Source organism: Schistocerca gregaria, chromosome 1, assembly GCF_023897955.1.
Source record: "Schistocerca gregaria isolate iqSchGreg1 chromosome 1, iqSchGreg1.2, whole genome shotgun sequence".
NCBI classification, from domain to species: Eukaryota; Metazoa; Arthropoda; class Insecta; order Orthoptera; family Acrididae; genus Schistocerca; species Schistocerca gregaria.
Window position 1 is genome coordinate 967,157,882 of NC_064920.1, and position 23,454 is coordinate 967,181,335.

The window sequence follows — 23,454 nt, forward strand, 5'->3', positions numbered from 1 at the left end:
TGAAACATATCATTAATGAAGTAGTGTGTGATGTGTGGACTATAGTTTGAATGTTTTCTAATTACATTGCATACTGAAAAATACCACTTGTTAAATTACAAGAAAATTCTAAAATACATAATCAACAAGTAATAAATTACAACAGATTCCAGATTCAAGTAATGTTAAAAAAATATTTCATTTGAGCCAGTAGGTATTCACAACTTTACCTTACCTGCATATAAAACTATACCTGGAATTTACATCTAGTAAGGATCTGAAATTACTGCCTACTGCACAAGAAGAAGCCTTAGGAAGGATTACATTGCTTAATATGATATTGGTGACAAGTACTTACTCAGTAATTTCAGATCCTTACAGTTTGACTTTTGGAAATAAATCCCAGTTATGAAATAAGTAAATGAATTAAAGATTAAAAGAGTGATACTGTATACCATAGAATAGGAGGTTGGGGTTCAGCCCACCCAGCCCTCCCTTCCATTGCATTGCACACGTTCCCCACCTGTGTCCTATTTTATCCTTGTGTTTCTGCAGAGCTTTCTCTGCCACTTCTTTGTTAACAAACTGTACGTAAGCCTCCCCAGTACTCCTTCCCGTGAAGTCAGTCGGTAGGGATATCCCGTTGGGTACTATCTCCAACCCTACCCAACCAATAAACAATATGCCCAGAATCAACACACAACAAAAGCATGTAAAACCTTTAGCAATAAAACATTATTCAGAAATAAAAGGGGCACTTGCAAAGATTTTATTTTAAGCAATATTTCAAACAGTGTATCATACATTCTGAAGTTCCTGTAGCACAAATTTTATACACATTACCCATGATCACTTATCATTGTAAGAAGGCTCTTATCATACTACTTTTAACCAAAATGTTACACAATAACTTTTTCACTTCAGTTGAATATGCTATTATGTGAAATTTATGTGCAGAGGCTCTACAAAAATATTTCTTTGAACTTCAGTATTCAGAACATATGCACAAGAGTAACAATTGTGAGGAACTTCGGGAAAATATGATCCTACTGTTGCTCATACAGACAGTTACTTATCTGTGCCACTTGCCACATATCTAACACCGAGTACTTCAATACATCTCTTCAACCAATTAATAGCAATCTGTTTTCATGTGTCAAATTTACATTCGAAGATAAGAAACAGGAAAAGAAGCAAGGACTGGATGAAGGAAGAGTAATAAAGGAAGTACAACTAGGCCTTACAACTGAAGTAGAGAGAGGAAAAATATAATATTCAGATTCCACAGTCTGTAGATTCATAAAATGTTAATGAGTGCCACCTTCATCTGCGAGTCACTGCTTTAAAAACAAATCTTTGCAAACAACCCCAACAAGCTTAAAACAAAGAATACAATACTGTCAAAATAAAACACTCAAAAGATTTGTCCTTCATAATTAAGCCAACTAACATTCAATTTTCGAGGCAATCAAAATTACGCAATCGGTGAGCACACTTCTCTAGAAGATTACAGTGATTACTAAAACCACAAATTATCTTAATAAATATGAACACAAATAATTTCAAAAACAAGCTACTACTAAATTAAGTCATACCTGAGAAAAATTGAGCTATTTCCTCCTTAGAGCAGCCAAATGGTAGGCCACGAAGTCTAACACAACCATCATCCATAGCATTTTCCAAATTTAGTCCACTGCGTTTTACAACCCACTCCATCTCTGACCGCTTAACTTTAAACACTGTAAAAAGGGTAATATTTCATTATAATTACTTTGCAAACACACTGTACTTCACCTCTGTAACAGCATTTTTGATGATTTAACTATTCTCCTAAAATTTGGTATAAAATGATAACATGAAAAAGTTATGATACTATTTCGTAACTACTGTAACTTTCGAAGGGAGAGAATGCCTCCAAAAGTAAAAATTAACTGTTACTGTGAATTTATTCCTGAATTAACTGTTCACTTGCAAAGCTTTAAAAATCATGTAAAAAAAGAAACAGGGAACAGAAAATTTATGAGCCCTGTTATACTATATGCTCATGAAAATATCAAGAAAGGTTGGATTTCTGACATCACCTGTCGTCGTCAAAGATGGCATGGGAGTTCAGCCTGCAGGAGAGGCAGTTTGGTCTTTATATTTCCCAAAGGAAACTTTAAACACTTGCTTGAAATAATCTGGAGGAAACAACAGTTACTGTGATTCAACTTGCCTGAAAAGGTTTGTAACATACTGAAATGTTGCTTCCAATGAACATTCAACAGTGCTGCTTGTGTGAGGCACTTCAATGAACTTCAATCACATGAGAATTTAACATTCTACTGACTAACCCAACACTAAATGAGGGGAAGAGGGAAGGGAGGGTAGGGGGCATCATTTATCACCACTGCTTTACTCAATGAAGCAACGATAATTTTTTGTATTTCTGATTGACAAATACTGTAAAGTACACTCCAATAAGATCCCAGTATAGCCACTGGACAAGATTTTAATGTTTATCATCATTTCCAATTAATTGCTTGCTATTTCCAATTGAAAGGACTTAAGCCTCTCAGGCAAGTCACATGATGAAAAGATGTCCAGTCACGTGAATAGAAACCATTTGGCCAAATTCTGTTCTCTAACTAAAGCCTTCAAGTAGCTTGTTTTCAGCTTTACAAGGTATCACACACAGAGGAATGCTACAAAACAAACATCCATCGTTTTACTAAGGCACAATGAGGTGTGTGTAGTATTTCTTTTACTTACCACTCACAAAAGAAACTTTAACAGTAATTTTTCTGGAGTTTAAGTGTTATCTATTAGTCCCACTAAATCACTACACCAGCTTTCAAGGAAGTAGAAATGTCAAAAAGCTATGCATCCCACAGAACACTCCCATATGACCAATTTCACCTCTCCTATTGAATTTTAATTACACTTCCTAGAAGAGCGACATTCAGTTTCAACCCAATAGCATCTCTATGAGTGGGATTTCCACCTGAAACATTCCTACTGACACTACCATTTTTATTTGCACATTTTCATAGTGCAATTTCCTGTCACGACATCTTTTAGAGAACTCTAAAAATCACAATGACCAAATAGTTCACTGATTTTTACGAGAAAGTTCAACCAAGGAACTCTTTAAAAGTATGACCTAGAAATCTCCCAAACATCCCATTTTCGTCAATTAACAAAAATTTCATCTGCACTAAGTGATCTGCTGTTAAGGAATTCCTTCAGTCAGTCCAAGTGAAACTATCATTTATATCTAAATCATACTTCCGAACCTATCTACCAGCGCATGGCAGAGGGTACTTCCAGTACGTTAATGGATCCCCCTTCCCTGTTCCTTCGCAGTCACAGAAAATGTTACCATTATGCCCACACTAATTGTATTATATTGTGGTGAATTCTACACTGTGGAAGTTTTATGTAGTAATGGCCAGCCAAAGAAGAAAGCTTGAACATGTCTGATTCCATAGGAATGATTGTACCCCACAAACTTGAGGTAACACAGGACAAAAAGGTCAGCATACTGTCTTTTTAATGCAGATGAGTTCAGTGAACAGCACAGCAGTCATCAGTGCATTATAGGTAGTCACGTGGACTAAATATGCACTGATGGCAGTTTCATTGTTTTCTGAAATCTTGATGTGCAATAATAATTATGTTAAGACTGATATTGACCTTTCTGTCCTAAAAAACTTAACAGTTCAGTAGAAGCTGACAAATGTTTGTGATGGCAGCCCTAATGTTAAACTATTCAACCTGGCAACAAAATACAATTGGCCACCATCACCTTTGCGCAGTAAATAAGGCATAATTAACAAGCTATACTGAAACACGTATGCAGCCACCCATCTCTCCACTACCCCCCACCCCCTCGACATTGGAATATTAAACATTCTGTACCCAATGTTCATGAAGATTCCTGAAACCTTCAATAAATCCAAATGTTGTAATCACCATTACCAAAATTTAAGTGATGGAAGTAGAATTGGGAAGTATTTAACAGTGAAAGGCAAATACTTTGTCATGACTAATAACACAAGCCCAGAAATATTTCTTCATGCCTGATGGAAGCAGGTTCTAGTTTTCCCCCTCAAAAACACTCATACAGTTAAGAGGAGAAAGTATCATGGGGGGTCCGGGGGGTAAGAAAAAAAGTGATGGCCTTATGTGTTAATAGTGACAACAGTGAAATCTGAAGCCACTAATAACAGAAAACATCTGAACTCCCAGTGATCCTCTCGATCTTGGCATAATTCATTCCATGGAAGTCGAATATGGAATAGCTGCTGTGCAGAAGTTAACTTCATTCATTGAAAGAAAGGTGGCAGTAAGAATGAATATTTGACAGGCTGTGAATGTTCGTTGCTGCCTGGAGAGGTATACCAACATGCTGTTTAACCCTGCTGGCTGTTGGTCAGTATCAGCTGCCAGAGATTTCCCCCACCGTTACAGGTAGGTAGGTATACCAGCAAGTGTGACTTTTCCGCACACCGTTGTGGTGGTGACATACTGAGTTTGGCACATCAAAGGGATGACCAAGGCTTCAATAAAGAATGAAGCAGGGCTGGTAGCATGTAGGGGAGATGGTTTAATTTAACAAGTTTTGTTGCCACTGTTAGAAACTAATTTTCCTCATTCAGTGTAGACGAGTTAGTTCTAGCGAATATCAAACAGAACAATAACACCAAGTTTTTTACACTGGCAAGAAAAAAATGAACTGCACTTCCCTACTTTTTAAAATTAAAACGATTAATAATATTTAAGGAAAGTTAATTTATGTGTTACTTCTGCCCATTATAATGGGAAGTGTGCAGCATAAACTTAAGAATCCTAACTGATTATGTTATTTCATTAGCATATTAGAGGTAAACCGTATGTCCTGTTTAGGATACCCCATTTAATAAAAAATATTTTGGTTCCCAGAAAATGTTAAAAAATAGGTGTAACTGTACATCCCACATGGACTGGTAACCGAACACATACCATTACCTCAATTACAAGTAATTAGATCAACATTGTACTGAGATCTCCCAAACATTGTACTGAGATCTCCCATAGCAATGAAGTTGCACACTAAATTCAAATGCAGATCAGTAAGGTAACATGTTCATGTATGATTCACACACTTGCATCAAGCAAACCCAAGTACACAGTCAGGAGGAAACCGACCAAACCCCTCGAGAACCTGATTTCTTAACTCGTCACCTACCCCAACAAGAAAACAGCTTCTGCACATATTGTTTAAATTAAACTGTTTATCTGGTTAAGACATGACAATTATGTTTTCTTTCTTACTCTACACTCTGTTATAACATTACAGGAGTAATAACATTGCAAAAATGAGAAGTCTTCAAATGCAGAACAATAAATATTTAAAGATCTTATGAGTAGATGGAAAGTTCAGACGCAAGATCATTACACTTTTCTACAAGTTTCCCCTCAATAATATTTTCATTAGAACCCTTGTTTATTAGCTCATAAAAATGTTCTTACCTTCTATATATCTGTGTCCAATGTGATCTCTGTCCTTTTTGCAAGCCTTCTCTATGTCCTCATCACTTTCCATCTCCACATATGCCTCACCACTCGGGCGCCCTTCCCTGGACATTGTCATGTGTATTCCAAGCTTGCCGTCTTTGATACGACAATCATCTGAAACAATTTTTTCCTTCTCTAGTACTAACAACAAAATTTCTACAAAAAGACTTATTTGAAACCACCACATGTTACAACTGCCAGATAAGGTGACCCTCTTCTTAATATAGTGTAAAATTTATTCATTTACGTAACACATTTACAATGATATAAAATTTGTAAACTTAATACCACAGAAAACGTTAACTCATACATACAGATGTAAATATAAATGAAAAGGTTTAATTAGTATACAACCACAGTGTGTCATGGCCTTCCTGAAGGAACCACATATGCACATACTTACAATGGTACTTAAGAAACCACAGGAAACCAAAATTAAGAAGGTATTGCAGTGTGGAAAATAAACATTTTGATAAGGATAATTACTTTAGAATTAAATGACTGTCACATGAACATTCAGTTAACATTTTCACACAGCAATTAGTGAGACCTAATCTTACATTTAATAACTAACTTTCTAATGAAGAAAGCTAAGGTTTTACCATCCCACCAACTGTGAGGTCATCTGCCACAGAGAATAAGCCCACACTGAGGAATGAAATTGGCAAAGTCCTTCCCAAAGTAACCATATAAGCATTTGCCTGAAGCTATTTAAAAATGCCACAAAAACTGAACTAGAAGTCTGAAAAAGATTTGAAATTCTGTTCTGAATATCATTCAAGTGTTACACCACATCACTAGCATATCTGGTTTTAACGGTATCTAGATTATCTCATGGGGGAAAAAAAATTATGTGAAGCTCATGTTGAGGTAGGCAATTGTATTACCAAATGAAATAATCTTATGTGAGGAGCATTGCAAAAGGTTTAAAAGTGTGTTCCCATCAGGATACAAGTGGCATACTATTTCATTTCGAATGGGATGAGTGGTTTCTTCTGAATAGATTTCCTCCTCTATCAGGAAGATTAAATGACCTGTGAAAGTGTTTTCACTAACTGAATATAATTCATAGAACACAAAAATAAATTTAATAGGACATGAGACAACAGCTCATATTCTGAACACTTTGCAGACATATTGCTAACTAGCAAACACCTTTGCAGATATTTTATAACAAGATATTCCCACACTTCCCACAGAAAAAGCATCCCTCCAGCACAACAGGAGTCCACAGGCAGCAAAGACTACCTGCCACACAGGACACTCAGCTGCAGATTATGGATGGATGGATGTGCGTGCGCACATACTTGAACAAACAGTGACAACTGCTGGACTGCACATCATCAGTTGTTTGTCTACCCTCTTCCACAAGCACCCAGCTGTCTAAGTGGTTACTCAAGCTGCAAGTGATTGGTCACAAACTGCACACAAAAGTAATATTTCCATTTATATTGTATATGACAATGAACCCTGTATCAGTGTGGGGTTAATCCCTGATGCCTAAGCAAAATGTTGCCTTTTGTGTAATATATATGACAAAAAATTGTTTTAATCAGGAAAAGGAATAAGCAAGCTTCAGGTACAGCAAAATGAACCGCCTGCAAGTTGTGAACTAAGTTCTAGACTAAAGCAATAAGTAAGAATTACTACAAGTGGGTTTAACTTTTTGAAACAACCTGTTCAGTTGAGCTGTGGTAGTTCTCACAATGTATCAATATCAGTATTTGTATTATGTTTGACTAACACATTGCTATTTGAGCACAGCGCCATCTCATGTGGCAGTTCCTGGCGTGGTGGCCAGTTTGGTGGGAAGTATGAGCTGAGTAACGAAGCTGTAACTAGCTTTCCACGGAGCCTCTTCGCTGTGGTATTAGCTGTTGACAGGCAATCAATACTGGCGTCATGTTTGATTTATCAGAAAGGTGCCAAGCTGTCAGAGCAGTGCTCACTGTCATTTTGGTCTGTCTTCACTGTTTGTTGGGTACAGATCTGGTAGACATTTCAAACTAGTTCATTGACTGATATCTCAACTGTGATTTGTTGTTTGTGTTAACCTTACTTATCCATGGTGCTTGTGGACAATTTCGCCTCAAATCATAAAGGTCAAGAGTGCCTGTTTCACATCACTATATCAAAGTTTACTGAAAAAATTATCTTGAGGTCCCACACAATACCTCTCCAAAACACAATATTTTGTTTTTCTGGTGACCTGTTAAAACGCTGCAGACCTCTCTAAATAAGAGTATTTGTGAAAATGCAACGAAAGGGATAACTGAAATAAAAAGCCGAAAGTGATATAGATCTGTATTTATTTTCAATAAATACTTTGTTCTCAATATTACGAGACAGTAATACATATACACTTCTGAACTTCTTCCTTTTTTTTGGAAAAAACTATGAAAAGTCACATAATGTTAACTGTCTTGAGAAAAAGTAGGACTAACTGTCAATGTATTTGTACATTAAGGTGAAAGAATCAAATTTTTTGGTTATTTAGAAATTATTTTCTCCAAAACCCCCATCCTAAATGTTCTAAAAATTTCATGGTAAAAAAATCATGGACAAACAATTTTAAATAAATGTGATGCAAAACTGGTATTTCTGAATCAAAATAATTGCTTTACCACATAAGAGAATTGGAAAACAATTCATAATTTTCTCCAAAAGCATTTTAAAACAAAAATGAGATCTAGAATATTTATACCCTTTTTTCCTTTTATGATAGTATTCACAAATTATTGTCTTGTATCACGATTTTACTTCATGACTTTCCATGAGTTAAAACTGCCTACAACTTAATCAACACTGCACCATTGAAAAGAATTAATTCGCTTTTCATCTGCTTCTCATTGAAGCTGTTAACCAAGCTGAATTTGCACACGGACAAGGGGGATCCAACAAGGGCAATACTTGGGATATGGGAACTGCACACTGCTCTCAAGATGGCCATTTGAAAGCATTAGCAGGACCATGAGGTGTCAAAGGTTATATCTTGCAGCTCATGAGACACTTATCTGTGCCACCCACCATTGTCATACAAACAAGAAATGAAGTGGCCCACTACCAAGTCTTCTAAGGTATGCTGTGATATCTGCATTTCACAAACAGTAATAGACTACTTTTTGTGGAGAACCGTTCTTGCAATGTTCGTTGCCTACAAGAGGCTTCAAAGCAGACCACTTTTTTTTAAACAGAATTCCCTTAATGTACTTTCATTTAGAGTTAAGAGGTTCAGATTTGTTAATGTTGATACAATGTGTAACAATCCAGTAGCATTATTATAGCATCAACAGCTTCATGCTGGAGATTAATTCTTGTTGCAAGATGTTTACGAAGACCACCTATCCCATCACATGCACTTTCCATGACTTGTTACTGAAAATACCCATTTTTGTAATTCCTGTACTACAGTACTGACCAAGCTATAAACCGAAAGCGGTTTTTAAAATGATATGCTGTACCATAAGTCACATACACATATCTAGGAAATGCATAGCCTCTAGATACTAAGTCAATTATGTTGACAGTGTAGCATGCAAATAGCAAAAGAGTGTGATGTTCCTAGGAAGTGATTACTGATATCTGATGTGTGCCAGTGGTAACATTGAATTTCATGTTGCAAAAGCAACATACCAGTTCTCAGCAAAATCTAAATGAAATAATGTGTCATTATTCTGGGATGTGGCCAATTTTACTTCAACTGTGGCCTGTGTCTGAATCCTCCAGTATTATGGTGAGGTATTCCTTTCATGAACCAATGCCTAACCTCTGTAACAAACTACTCCAGCACTACTGTCTTCAACTTCCCAACCTCCCACAATGCACAGGTTACATTATTGTCAGGGTCCTGAAAATGTAATGCTTCAACAGTCATCACTTCAGCACCAGGACACATTGCACCATCCTGCAAGTACCATTTATCTTGTGGCTCTTGACATACATACAAAAGCATCATGTCAATTCTGTGAATTACTTTCATGTGACACTGCTTATGGCATAACAAACGAGTTTCAAATTAGTGCAGCAAATACATGTGCATACCTCCTTCACCAGGTGGCATTTTACCCATTTTGGATGTAAGGAGCAAAAACTTGCAAAACCAATTTTTAAATATGGGTTCTTTTCATTAAGAGATAAATGACAAGATCAATAAGAGAAGCATAACTCCTATTTCTCTTTTATCTTTTCACCAACAGATAACATCAGCATGGTTATTACTGTGCTTGCTGCAATATTTGTCACCACTTGAGTAATATTCCAGAGCAACAGCAACCTTATATTGCAACAGATGCCCACAGTAAGAATATAGGCATACTCCAAAACCTCTCGACTGAGCTTTTGAAAGTCAATAATGTGAGGAAGTATTTCTGCATCTGCTGCTTCGAGTAGCTACCTGGTATAAGTGTAAATGACTATCTTTTAAGTACACGTGGATGGTGAGATAGCAGTATTTAGGTTTCAAAATACCACATGTCATTAACATCCTCAATTTATGCACCAAGTTCATCTACATTATACACTCTCAAAGTTTTTAAGATGTTGCTTGTGTAAAACTTGTTACAATTTCTTCCACTTTCATTTTTTCATATGTTTTCTTCTTGTGCTTTTTATGTTTGTTGGATGTTTAAGAGGGATATAGTAGGGGATACAGCAGAAATACTAAAATTCAAAGTATCAACTTCACACACAGGAACATAAACATCTGTACTGTATTGTTCAGTTTCACATTCAGATGATGGTGATCAGGTGGGTTGTTACTGAATTTCCTCTTGTAGCAATTCCTGAGCAGTGGATGTGATGCTAATTTCCAACAACTATGATGTGTTTTTCACTCTTCTTAAACACCACCTACCTGAGTGTTTTTCATATTTTACACACATCACTCTCACTACTGTATTTCCTCCCTGACATTGTAGCTAACAGAAAACTCAAACCAAACTGAAAGCATTATGGTAGGTGTGCAAGTTATATTTGTTATAAACAGGAGTGCTGGAAACAGTGTTGCCAACATGCAAATTTTACACTAGAAATTCAGCAATGCAAAATATGCAGAATGCTGAAAAATGTTTAACACTTTACACAGAAAAAAATTTCTCACTGCATTTGCACTGACTTATCATATTAACCAAACAATATCTTGTCAATTCTCAAAAGTTTTCAGATGGGGCTTTTGAGTAAATCATTCATAAAAACTTATAAAAATGCATTTTTTTATAATTTTAGTAACAGATATTAACATAATACGGATAGCTGAAGTGGAGAAGACACTGTTTATAATTACATCAGTAGTTGTGGTCTTCAGAGAGTGGTTTGATGCACATCTCCACACTACTCTACCCTGTGCAAGCTGCTTCAACTCCAAGTAACTATTGCACCCTACATCCTTCCGAATCCGCTTAGTGCATTCATCTCTTGGTCTCTGGTGATTCCAGTCAACATTGTCAAAAGCTTTCTGTAAGTTAACGAATGCTAAAAACATAGGTTTACTTTTCCCGTATTTTCTAAGGTAAGTCGTACGGTTAGTGTTGCCTCACGAGTTCCAACATTTCTATGGAATCCGAACTGATCTTCCCATGGTCAGCTTCTAACAATTTTCCCATTTGTCTGTAAATAATTCTATCATGTCTCCCATTACATCTTCACCTACGCTCTCTTCCATTTCCATAATTTGCCCTGAAGTACATCACCCTTGTATAGACCCTCTATATTCTCCTTCCACCTTTCTGCTTTCCTTTCCTTGTTTACAAGGGAACCTCCCCATCGCACCCCCCCTCAGATTTAGTTATTAGTTGGCACAGTGGATAGGACTTGAAAAACTGAACACAGATCAACCGAGAAAATAGGAAGAAGTTGTGAGGAACTATGAAAAAATAAGCAAAATACACATACTGAGTACTCCATGTGCAAGATAGGCAACATCAGGGAGAGTGTGAGCTCAGGAGCACCGTGGTCCCAAGGTTAGCATGAGCAGCTGTGGAACGAGAGGTCCTTGGTTCAGGTCTTCCGTCTATTGAAAAGTTTACTTTTTTTATTTTCGCAGCGTTATGATCTGTCCGTTCGTTCATTGATGTCTCTGTTCACTGTAATAAGTTTAGATTGTGTTTTGTGACCGCACTGCAAAACCGTGCGATTAGTAGACGAAAGGACGTGCCTCTCCAATGGGAACCGAAAACATTTGATTGCAAGGTCATAGGTCAACCAATTCCTCCACAGGAAAACAAGTCCGATATATTCTATAAGACACTGGTGATGGCATGCTCCTCACATGACAGGAATATGCTGTCAACCCACCTAACTTGTACACTTGGCGAATGAGTAAAAAGACTTTTGCCTTGCCCGATTTAGGTTTTCTTGTGGATGTGATAATCACTCCCAAAAACATGATAAAAACGTAAGAGTTTGTCACAAACTGCAACAAATGAATGCAACAGTTTCACAGTTGCACCGTTTTCCCTGTGCCCTGTCAAAACATAGTTTTCAAATTTTTCCGTGTGTAGACTGTCAAAACCTGTATATGTCCAAGCAAATCTGAACATGTCCTGAAATTTTGGAGAGCGAAGTTGATTATGTGTGAGTGCCTGAACTTTGATAATTGACCCTATTTTTCCTGATGCACTGCAATTCACAATGACATTCGGCATTTGCGCAAGTACCCTATTCACCCCTTGCTGAACTTTCAGTCCAAATACACCATTTTTTTCCCTGCAAACATAAATAAAAAGTAGGTAAAAGAAATCCTGCTTTTTTCAGAGCATATTGTATGGTATAACTGTGTGAAGTGGCATGCAGCTGGTCTGCAGTACATTCCATGTCGCCTTCTCCAACTAACGATAATGTGCGGGTCAATTTCATTTCATGGTTAAAACCGGTCTTAACTGTCATTATAATATATGCGTCTTCATACTGTTGGAACCTGACTTTAGTTTCTGTAACAAACGTCTTTGAACACTCAAAGTTCTTCCAGTTTATTCATGTAGGTCTTGCTTACATATTTCGTAATCTTCCTGCTCGTAAATTTGTATTTTCTTTTGAACGTGACAAACCAATGAAATGAAGCCTTGAAGTCCACGCCAATTTGTTTAGCATAATGCAATCGAAAAACCTGTAGGCCTGTATCATGCACTGCATTTAATTCATTTCTGATTTTAATAAACAGTCTGTATAAATGGTATTCTAGTTCACTGAACTTCTGTCTTCAGGTTCCACCTCGTTCCCCACTTCTTTGCAATATTTAATTGTGCTTTTTCCTCCATCCCTTTAAATGTCTTAAATTTGTTACTTCACCCCATAATCTATATTTGCATCTTAATTGGTTTGGACAGTACCCGGTATTGGAGCATTTCCTTCATGTAACCCAAAGAAATACCATCAGATTGAAGACCTAGTACTTCCTCTTCGTGTTCTTCGTACAGATAGTCAACAATCTCATCCTCTGGTACATACAGCCCTGCAGCAATCAGCAAGGTATCATCACCACACATACTGTTTATCAACAAATGTAGGAAGTAATTATACAAATGTTCGACAACCATTCGATCCCTTAAGGAACTGATTCCTTACAGTTCGGAAAATATTCATTGACCTTGTTACTGAAGTTGCGAGCTATATTTGCTGGATTCATATTGCCCACGAAATACATCTCACGCATTTAATGCACTCTCATCCAAAGTAGCAAACAGTCAACTTCCAGCCAGGGAGCCTCATTAGTTTCCATGCACTGTAGTTGACTGACGTGTGTTTCGATGTTTGTTTAGGTGTAGTGTCCCCATACTACGACGCAGTTACCTCACATTGGACGAATGGACAAAATTGTCTGAAAATAAAAAACTAAACTTTTCACTCGAGGGAAGAATTGAACCAAGGACCTCTCATTCCGTAGCTGCTCACACTAACCAACGGACCACGGCACTCCTGAGTTCACACTACCCTTTATGTTCCCTACATTGCGCATGGATTACTCAATCTGTATATTTTTCTTAATATTTTCATAGTTCCACACAACTTCTTCCTGTTTTCTCGACCTGCGTTCAGTTTTTCAAGGCCTATCCACTGTGCCAACTTATAACTAAAACCGAGGCAAGTGCGGTGGGGAGGTTCCCTAGTTAGAACTGGGTTTCCATTTGAGCTCTTGATATTCATACAAGTGGTTCTCTTTTCTCCCAAGGTCTCTATTTTTCCTGTAGGCAGTACCTATCTTGCACCTGGTGACAAGCATCTACATCCTTGCATTTGTCCTCTAGCCATCCCTGCTTAGCCATTTTGCACTTCCTGTCAATCTCATTTTTGAAACGTTTGTATTCCTTTTTATCTGCTTCATTTGGTGCATCTTTATGTTTTCTCCTTTCATCAATTAAATTCAATATCTCTTCTGTTACCAAAAGAATTCTATTAGCCCTCATCTCTTTACCTACTTTATCCTCTGCTATCTTCACCATTTCATCCCTCACAGCTACCCATTCTTCTACACTATTTCTTTCCCCTGTTCCTGCCAATTGTTCCCCAATACTCTCTGAAACACTCTACAACCTCTGGTTCTTTCAATTTATCCAGGTCCCGTCTCCTTAAATTCCTACCTTTTCACGGTTTTAATCTACAGTTCACAACCAATAGATTGTGGTCAGAGTCCACATCTGCACCTGGAAGGTCTTATAATTTAAAACCTGGTTCCTAAGTATCTTTCTTGCCATTATATAATTATCTGAAACCTTCCAGTGCCTCCAAGCCGCCTTAATGTATACAACCTTATTTCATGATTCTTAAACGAAGTATTAGCTGTGATTAAGTTATGCTCTGTGCAAATTTCTACCATGCAGCTTCCTCTTTCATTCCTTATGCCCAATCCATTTACACTTAATACTTTTCCTACTATTGAATGGCTAATTTTCCCTCCCTTCACTAACTGAATAATTTCTTTTACCGTACATGTCTTCAATCTCTTCATCACCTGCGCAGCTAGTTGGAGTATAAACTTTTACTTACTGTGGTAGGTGTGGGCTTTGTGTCTATCTGGGCTACAATAATGGGTTCACTGCGCTGCTCGTAACAGCTGACCCGCTCTCCTGTTTTTTATTCATTATTAAACCTACCCCTGCATTACTCCTATTTAATTTTTATTTATAACCCTTTATTCACCTGAGCAGAAGTCTTGTTCCTCATACCACCAACTTCACTAATCCCACTACATCTTTATCTATCCATTTCCCTCTTATTTTTCTAACCTAGCTGCCCAATCAAGTCATCTGACATTCCACACTCCGATCCATAGAACGCCAGTTTTCTTTCTCCTGATAACATCCTCCTGAGTAGTCCCTACCCGGAGATCCAAATGGACTATTTGACCAAAGTGGACACCATCATCATTTAACCATACACTAAAGCTGCATACGCCTGGAAAAATTACAGCTGTAGTTTCCCCTTGCTTTCAGCAGTAGTATCTGTTTATAATCACATCAGTAGTATCTCTTAAAATGACAGAATATAGCATCCTGTGATTGTCCAATTCACAGAAAAATGTTGAAGTGGAAAAGTTAACTTAAATTTCATATTTTCATCTTAATTTTTTAAGTTTAAGGAAGCCAATTACCATGCAGGTGTCAAATAAATTTCGAAACACCAGGAGGGAGCTTTAATGTTAAACATCTACCAGGTCACCAGTACTTTTGGTTTATTATACATTTTTGTTCTCTACTGTTTTAAGAGTTATTTACAAAATATACATTTAAAAAATTAAGATAAAAGGAAAATACCTAATTTCTTCATAGTTTTAATACAGAGGTTGAATGTATATTTATCTCTAGAAATTCATGACCACAAGCTGACATGACCTATATGAGACAAAATGAAGCCAGCATAAGTGTTGTGTTTCAGAAAACAGCTTATTTTGATTGAATCTTGGCAGGGTGCATTAGTAGGTGTTACCGCCTCCCTTTAATCCACATTTTTGAAGTAAATGATTGGCCATCATTTTCAATTGGGGGCACCACAGATTAATTGTTCATGTCTGAATAGGTGCCTCTTCTGCTGTTTTATTGGCCTATTTATAATTTGCTTTTGTTGTTCTGGTTTCTTTAAAGCTAATGCTAAAGCCTTATGCTGTTAATGAATTATATAGTGCATCTATTCTAATTAAGTGGCACAGATAAATTTTGGTCTGTTCCAGGATGCATTTGCTGTCTCCGAACTGGTATGGACTAATGTGTGTACTGGTGAGCTTTGAATGTCATGCGAGTATCCTTGCAGTTGCTTTAATGGTTTCCTGAAAAGAAATTTTTTCTTTAACTACCATCATATTGCTGAAATTATTTTTTAAAAATATTTGTAGCTGGTTTCTTAATTCTTCTGGTTGACTTGCTAAAAGGCAGTAAGTTTTCATGGTTTCTGGTAGGAACTCAAATTACTAAATTATTTGATGCATGGTTGTGTTTGAATCCTAATTAAAATTATTTGTGCTGCAGGGAACTGCCATTAATAATTTCTTGTATCCATTGCTGGTATGCATTACTTAGGATCGGGCCCCACCTACAAATTCCTCGTCTGCTTGCTTAACTGGCTGTTTTACACTATTTGGAGTGCATATGTTCAGCAGCCCACACTGGTGCATCTTGTTTCCTCCAACTACAGCCACACTACCTACTCAAATCTAAGCTGCACTTTTTTCCGGTTTTTGTAATGCAAAAAACCACCTGTGGCTTAGAATCGAGGGCAAAGTAAGCGGAAGTTCTGAAAAATGTTGGTAGGTGCCGCCACAACTAACTTCTGCCATGGAATATATGTAGCGCTACACAAACATGCTTTGCAGGCACAAAGATAAATACTGGCACCAAAACCTCTGTCAGTAAATAAATTTTTAAAAAAGGTAGAAGACGAGCTTTTTCCCTCCGCCCCGATTTTCGACCACAGCATTTTCATACATTATCCATCCAAGTAAATACAAATTCCGTATTTTTCATCTTCGAATGTTGCAGCATTTCAATGTACTACGAAAATCCGACTGGCAAAACTGTTATGGATGTTTGTCAATGTGACCTACTTTACATTCTGAATTTTTTCCTAACTGTGGGAAGAGATGTTGCTAATAGGAACTTTTACGAATCGTGAATCATGCATTATTCTCTTCACCATAAGAATACGAAGATAAACATTTTGCAATGTATTCTTTTATGTTTACTGCTATCTCATTTAAATTCTGTCTGCCTAATAAACTACGAAATTAGTGCATATACATATCATGTTCATATTCGTATTATTCTTATGCGTAATAGTGATACAGTCAGAAATGAAGCATGACGATTGACTAGATTTTTAAATCTAAGATGACTAATTTCTGTGCAGAATGTAATGTACTAAAGAGGCGTCTGCAAAGATTTTCAAACGGAGAAAATTTTTTGCTAAACTCTTGTCAGGATATCATCTATCATAAGCAGTCTATGACTTGGTTCTTGTTGATCATTATCAAAGAAAGCAGCAGTGTAAGTAACAACAAATAGCAGTCTCTTGCCATTGTTTCACTAATGAGATGAATCCCCCTTTTTTTAAATTTTAAGCAGCGGTAGCACACACAAAAGCAAGCCGTGCCGTGAGCGGAGACAGGCCGTAAACACGCGCTATCAGAATGTGACAAACAATGCACGACACAGTACAGTAAGGCATTTTCAGCTTGGAGTGACAAACACATGTAACAAAGAAAACAGCACTTATCAGATCAAAGCAAAATGAGCAATCGATTCAAACCAGACGAAGCACATGAAAAAGGAAGGGTACCCCTATAAATACGAACGGAGCGCCTGACGCATAGCAATGGCTACCTGGTAAACCTTAACTGCTAAACTTAAAACTCTAACCAAACTACTGTAGCTGTATCGTCATTCATTCGACCTAAATTGTGTCTCGTATTACAATGGACATACTTTGTTTCGATTTTGAGGTGCGGCCTAAAACATCTCTCCCCCCTTGAATTTCTAGTGTCTAATTTCACGTGCGGCTTCGATTCGAGTAAATACAGTAACTTATAATTATTTGCTGCACCACTTTCTGTACTATGTTTTTATTTGCTCTCATTTCTCTTCCTTTTTTCATTTGGAAACTGTGCATGACATTTTAATTATTTTCATTTACCTATTACATTTAAAAGTTTTAAAATGTTGATCTGTTAAAAACGGAAAATAGTAGAGGTGCAATGGTTGAAACATGTAATTACTACAAGAGAGGCATTTTCTGGGTGATAAGTCATATGAACAAAAAATTCAACCAACTCCGAGTAGTACTCACGCACCAGGGGTTCCACACAAAGTTAACTATGTCAACACATAGATAATCCATCACAAGAATGGAGAATTTCGAAATTTCTTACCTGTTATCGATACTGGCATGATCTGAAAATGAGAAATGTAGATGGCCATACCTTTCTGACTGTACTGACTTAAAAGCTTACATTTATTACACCACCACAGGACACTAGACCTTAGCTGACAAATCTCAATTTGTTACATCAACTTCCTAAGAAAGAAGTTTCAGAGGTGAATGGACATTCAGATAAAATGTGCCAAAAATATTTTTCATATCATATGAATTAAACAACTATTTGGGGATTTTTCCTTTGGTTGTACTATGGAACCTTGCTTACTGCCGAATTTCACTTTGATTGCATTGGCTTTGAAGCTTCAATTTTTTACAGCAGCACCAAGGGACTGTATACTTTAGTTTGCCTAACCTTTCTTGAGAGGGTTTTTTGACAGTGACACACAATGACAACAAAGGTATTATATAAGGTTCCATTTTACCAACTGAGGTGCAAAGCCCTACAAAGCAGATGAAGACAAACAAGAGAAGGAACTGTAAATAAAATTCCAGCAACAGGAATGACAATATTAAATGATAACACTGCAGAAATTTAACTGGAGCTGATACATGAAAACAAAATCACATGGACTAGGATTCCAAATGCTAAGAGTGGTAGGAAGAAAAATTAAAATGCAAATGATAAAAGTTAATAGACTGATTTAAATGATTTGACAAAGAATTAAAAGCAAAAACCAATTAACTGAATGACAAAAAATTGTTATTTTAACGAAGCTTCAAAAATATTTTTCAAGCACGTGAAAAGATTTGAATCCATGACTTTTTGTATGTTAGTCCTATCTTTACCATTACACTAAACCACTACTCTGCATAACTCATACCTAAGGCTCCAGCAAATCACACAAAATCCCTCTTTGATTATTCATAAATCATGCACTCATGTTAATAGCTTCAAGGTGTGATACCGTGACTTACCCAACATCACTGAACAGGTGGTTTTCAAGACATTGATCACACCCCTGGGGACATCTACTTGCCTGTTTCACTTGCACCACTAACCCTTATCTGATCTGGAGTTTGGAAGGGCAATTAACAACTTATTGTGCTTGTTGAAAGTGTGTTCTTTGATATTACTACTTGAATATGTGGAGAGACCTTAATTTACTAATATTTTTATGAGGATACACTCACAATGACAGTATTGATATCCTAGCCTTCTACTAACTTCCAAGAGTGTGTCAACTAGAACTAAATCACCCCCACCTTCCCGAGGTAGGTCAAGTATGGACAGTTTCCAATGGTAGACCTAGTCTAACAGCCAATAACAGGGAGGTGACATGTAGACAACATCCAAGATGGTGTACCCAGGCGACAAGTCTGCTAAGGCAGGACAGCGAAAAGTCTACATTACCAGTAGCTATACTAGATCAGTCTCATGGCTGTTCAAGACAACAGCACAAGTCAATGTTTGCTGTTGTTACCATTCAATAAATCACTACATTATGCACCAGCCTTTAGCAGTACTCCAATCTTTGACATTACACTTAGTATTGTTAAAATAAAGGAAATTAAAATCTCTCTTCCATATGGCTACAGGGATTTTATGCCTTCCTAGATGGCAATGTAGTAGGATAATAGATCGTTAACACTGTTTTAGATGGTTGATGGACAGAGTGCAATCTTCACATTTTTTTGTGAAACCTGAAGGTAAGGCTCTTTGTTAATGAATTATGTAGGTCATTACACTTCCAGTGGACTGGTGCTAGAGTTCCAGCTCAAACCATTTCTGAATCCAATGGCATTTTAACCTAGATTCCAAAAAGTCTTGGATGGACAGCTCCAGTTCCATTTCTACAGCTGAAAGCTACACAAGTAATTTTTTTTATCTATGACACTACACACACACACACACACACACACACACACACACACACACACCACTGTCCAGACTGTAATGTGGTAGTTCAAACAACTGGAATTTCATCTGCTTTCAATGCATTAACTGTCAATATTGCAGCATCACTGGGAACTGCAAACTCTAGTACTTCAAGATCACAAGCCATAACATGTGAACTATGTCCTGGAAGCTCTGCGTACTCCAACTTCAACTGGACACTCGCCTGTCCCGGCAACTGTGCGGCCTTTGGCAAAGTTTCTTTCCTGATCTAAATAAATTTGTTTAATTTCTTTGTGTAAAACGCAGAAGCAACATGAAATATATCACAGAACTTTAAATCACGAGGCATCAATTTTTCATTATCCGAAGGCCTCTGAAAACTAACGTGGGCTGCCAATCTTAGCTGTATCTCCAATTCCATCACAAGAAAATATACCATGTCAATTCCACAGAAATTCCACTCCGTAGCTATAGCAAAGTCATTTTCATGCAGGAATAAAGTTTCAAAATATTTGTATTGGGCAGCAGACCCATGACAAGTATGGTTCGCGGAGGATACAGTGGCTGGTGCCCAAGGACAAGTTTTGGACGACCGGGTGGGTGATTTCGTTTATTTGTTCACGGGAGGCAGACAAGCATTTGCCAACTTATGGGTGGTTAGCAATGACAATTGATGCACATGCTCTAGAATCTTTCTCCAACAATTTTACAGACACTATGCTGTTGTGTTCAGTCCTGAGACTGGTTTGATGCAGTTCTCCATGCTACTCTATCCTGTGCAAGCTTCTTCACCCAGTACCTACTGCAGCCTACATCATTCTGAATCTGCTTAGTGTATTCATCTCTTAGTCTCCCTCTACGATTTTTACCCTCCACGCTGCCCTCCAATACTAAATTGGTGATCCCTTGATACCTCAGAACATGTCCTACCAACTGATCCCTTCTTCTAGTCAAGTTGTGCCACAAGCTCCTCCCCAATACCCCCTCATTAGTTTTGTGATCTACCCATCCAATCTTCAGCATTCTTCTGTACACTATTTATCATCCACGTTTCACTTCCATACATGGCTACACACCATACAAATACTTTCAGAAACGACTTACTGACACTTAAATCTACACTATGTTGACAAATTTTTCTTCAGAAATAATTTCCTTGCCATTGCTAGTCTACATTTTATATCCCCTCTACTTCGACCATCATCAGTTATTTTGCTCCCTAAATAGCAAAACTCCTTTACTGTAAGTGTCATTTCCTAATCTAATTCCCTCAGCATCATCCAACTTAATTCGACTACATTTTATTATCCTCATTTTGCTTTTGTTGATGTTCATCTTATACCCTCCTTTCAAGACACCACATAAAAAAAAAATCCATTTTTGCTTTACTTGTAGCTTTATATGTCAGGTGTGAAATATCCACATTCCTCCCATTTCATAAACAGTGAGATCTTGGCAAATGATAGCGCACACACACAGGGTATTTTGCCACATGGTTATTATGCAAAACCTCCATCTACCGTGTTATTCCACTAACTACAGACTTTTTTGATGAAAGATGTAATTTTTCAGGCTGTCATTAGCTAGTGAAGCAAAAAATGCTATGGGTTTTGGAACAAGTAAAAACATTACACATTTATTTTGCACCAAGGATGCACTTTTCCATAAGATGCTGACCTTAATTTAATGAGCAACAGAAGGAAAGCTAATAAATGTTTCAGAATTCTTTCACAGCTGCACCTGCACAGGATGTTAGTGAGGCGAGACTGTAAATTCCGCTGAGTTTTGGGAAAATAAGCAAATTTTAACACAGCAACAAGGGAAATGTGTAAATTATCCTTATCAAGTGTATATATCACAAAATATTTGTGTTAATATGGATGTCAATTCCCAGCACTCAAAGGTCATTGCCAATATCAGCACACTATGCCAGCACTGCCTTAAGTAAAATTTAGGGCATTAAGCTCCCCACTGACGTTTCTAAAACAATCACCTAACTTACTGACTTACACCCCTTAAACAACTGTACAAATGCCAAGCGAAATACATGAGTCAACATTTACTGTTCACATCTGATAGCAAAACTGTAAAACAAATTCTTAATTTTCAGCTTAATGTAATTCCAACAACAGTTTGCATCATCAACTTTCCAAGGTGAAACAAAATATCTTCCTGCTGACTATTTAAACCTTGTAAAGACATTTCTAACATTAAATGAATGTATGGCCTGATGTATTCAACAATAAAAGTAGTTGAAGTAAAACTAATTCTACAGAACGTAAATTCTATTTAATGTTCATTCACGTCACATGCAACTAAGTTACGACTACAAACACAAAACCCCTACACTCTCGTCCATTTGATCTCAGAAATTAACATACGCTTAAGGAAGGTAAACTATCTTTCACGATACTCACTGAAAAATTGTAAAATTTCGTCGACCGTAGTCGACCAAGGCAAGCCACGCAGTTTAACAACATAAGCCTCGTCGTCATGATCACCAGAGCCAGACATCTTTCTTTCCGGCTGAAAATAAATTTTGCACACTGAGAAAAATCACTCATCCAACACTAAAATACTCTTGCTACAATTAACACAATCACACATCCTACGCTAACGTATCCCCACGAACTATCTGAAACAATACGAACATATCTAAGGCATAAACCAATGCACAATATAATTCCTCATTGGCCATTAGAAAGCAGAACACTGATAACACTTTTCGAAAACCTTTAGTTGGGCAAAGTATTTCGTATCTAAACAAAGAGGGAAATAAATTATGCATTAGATCCAATGCCTTTAACATGCCGCAATTTGCTGCTTCATGCATTTCGATATTTCACGAAACTTTGCTGGAAATACTCCAGACTGCTCAGATTCTGGTATTTTAAGCTACACGAAATCTTAATACTTTACTTATGAAAAATATATTGGGTTCCTTAATAGTAATACGAAAACCGTTATGGCTGTTTCACCCGCACCCGACCACTTATGCATTACAAGATATGTTTTTCTTATTCGATCAATTTTGTTAATTAATAAACGAATTCTTCCAACATTCATCATTCACAAATAATTACAATAATTCCATACCTTTACTTCAGATTTCATATCCCCATCAGTACTACGAGTTTCCTCCATGAGTAAAATACCTACGTTCGATTAAGATGGCGACTCTACAGGACCGGGAAGATCGAAGATTTCCACAAGAATGGCGTCAACCTAAACAAAGATACTACATTCCAATTTATACACAAAGATATTACTTGATGCAGCCTTCCAATAAATTAAGCTCTAAAACAATTCATTAAAATATGAAAGTAATTTCAAGAATTATTCATTTTCATTAAAAATATTTTTTTTATTTTTTTTTAATCAATTAATCAACTACTGACTATGCACATGATATGGTTTCGTCAGGTGTATACAAGTACACACCGGTTCACACGAGACATCAACGGATGTTCACCTCGCATCAATTCGTTTAAGCCAGTACCGATCGGTGAAAGTGAGGTTACAAGATACTGTCCGTAATACAGAACGACCTCCATATCAACTAGCACGGATTCCGAAACTCGCACTTTTCTCACACGACAAACTGCAAGCTCTACGTAACGGCAGTCAGATAGTGCAGTATTTCTGGATTTCAAAAAACAATTTGACTATTAGGTCCACCACATCTACATTTGTTATCAAAAGTACGATCATACTGCGTATAAAGCGAAATTTGGTATTGGATT

General features: G+C 37.1%; 1 protein-coding gene across 2 annotated transcripts in view; it reads right to left on the bottom strand.

Moving 5' to 3' along the window:
* Nucleotides 1-22,936, bottom strand: part of LOC126276465 (heterogeneous nuclear ribonucleoprotein H-like) — a 29,096-nt gene extending 6,160 nt beyond the window's left edge. The window contains exons 1-5 of one of the 2 annotated variants that reach the window (XM_049977278.1): nucleotides 22,808-22,936; nucleotides 22,129-22,237; nucleotides 5,473-5,631; nucleotides 1,575-1,718; nucleotides 503-641 (exon numbers count right to left, since the gene is read on the bottom strand). In XM_049977278.1, coding sequence (XP_049833235.1) covers nucleotides 503-641; nucleotides 1,575-1,718; nucleotides 5,473-5,631; nucleotides 22,129-22,237; nucleotides 22,808-22,855 — 599 coding nt within the window. In that variant the 5' untranslated portion in view covers nucleotides 22,856-22,936. The remainder of the gene's footprint in view (nucleotides 1-502; nucleotides 642-1,574; nucleotides 1,719-5,472; nucleotides 5,632-22,128; nucleotides 22,238-22,807) is intronic. The other variant, XM_049977279.1, reaches the window with a different exon arrangement.
* Between the last annotated feature and the right edge of the window lie 518 nt (nucleotides 22,937-23,454).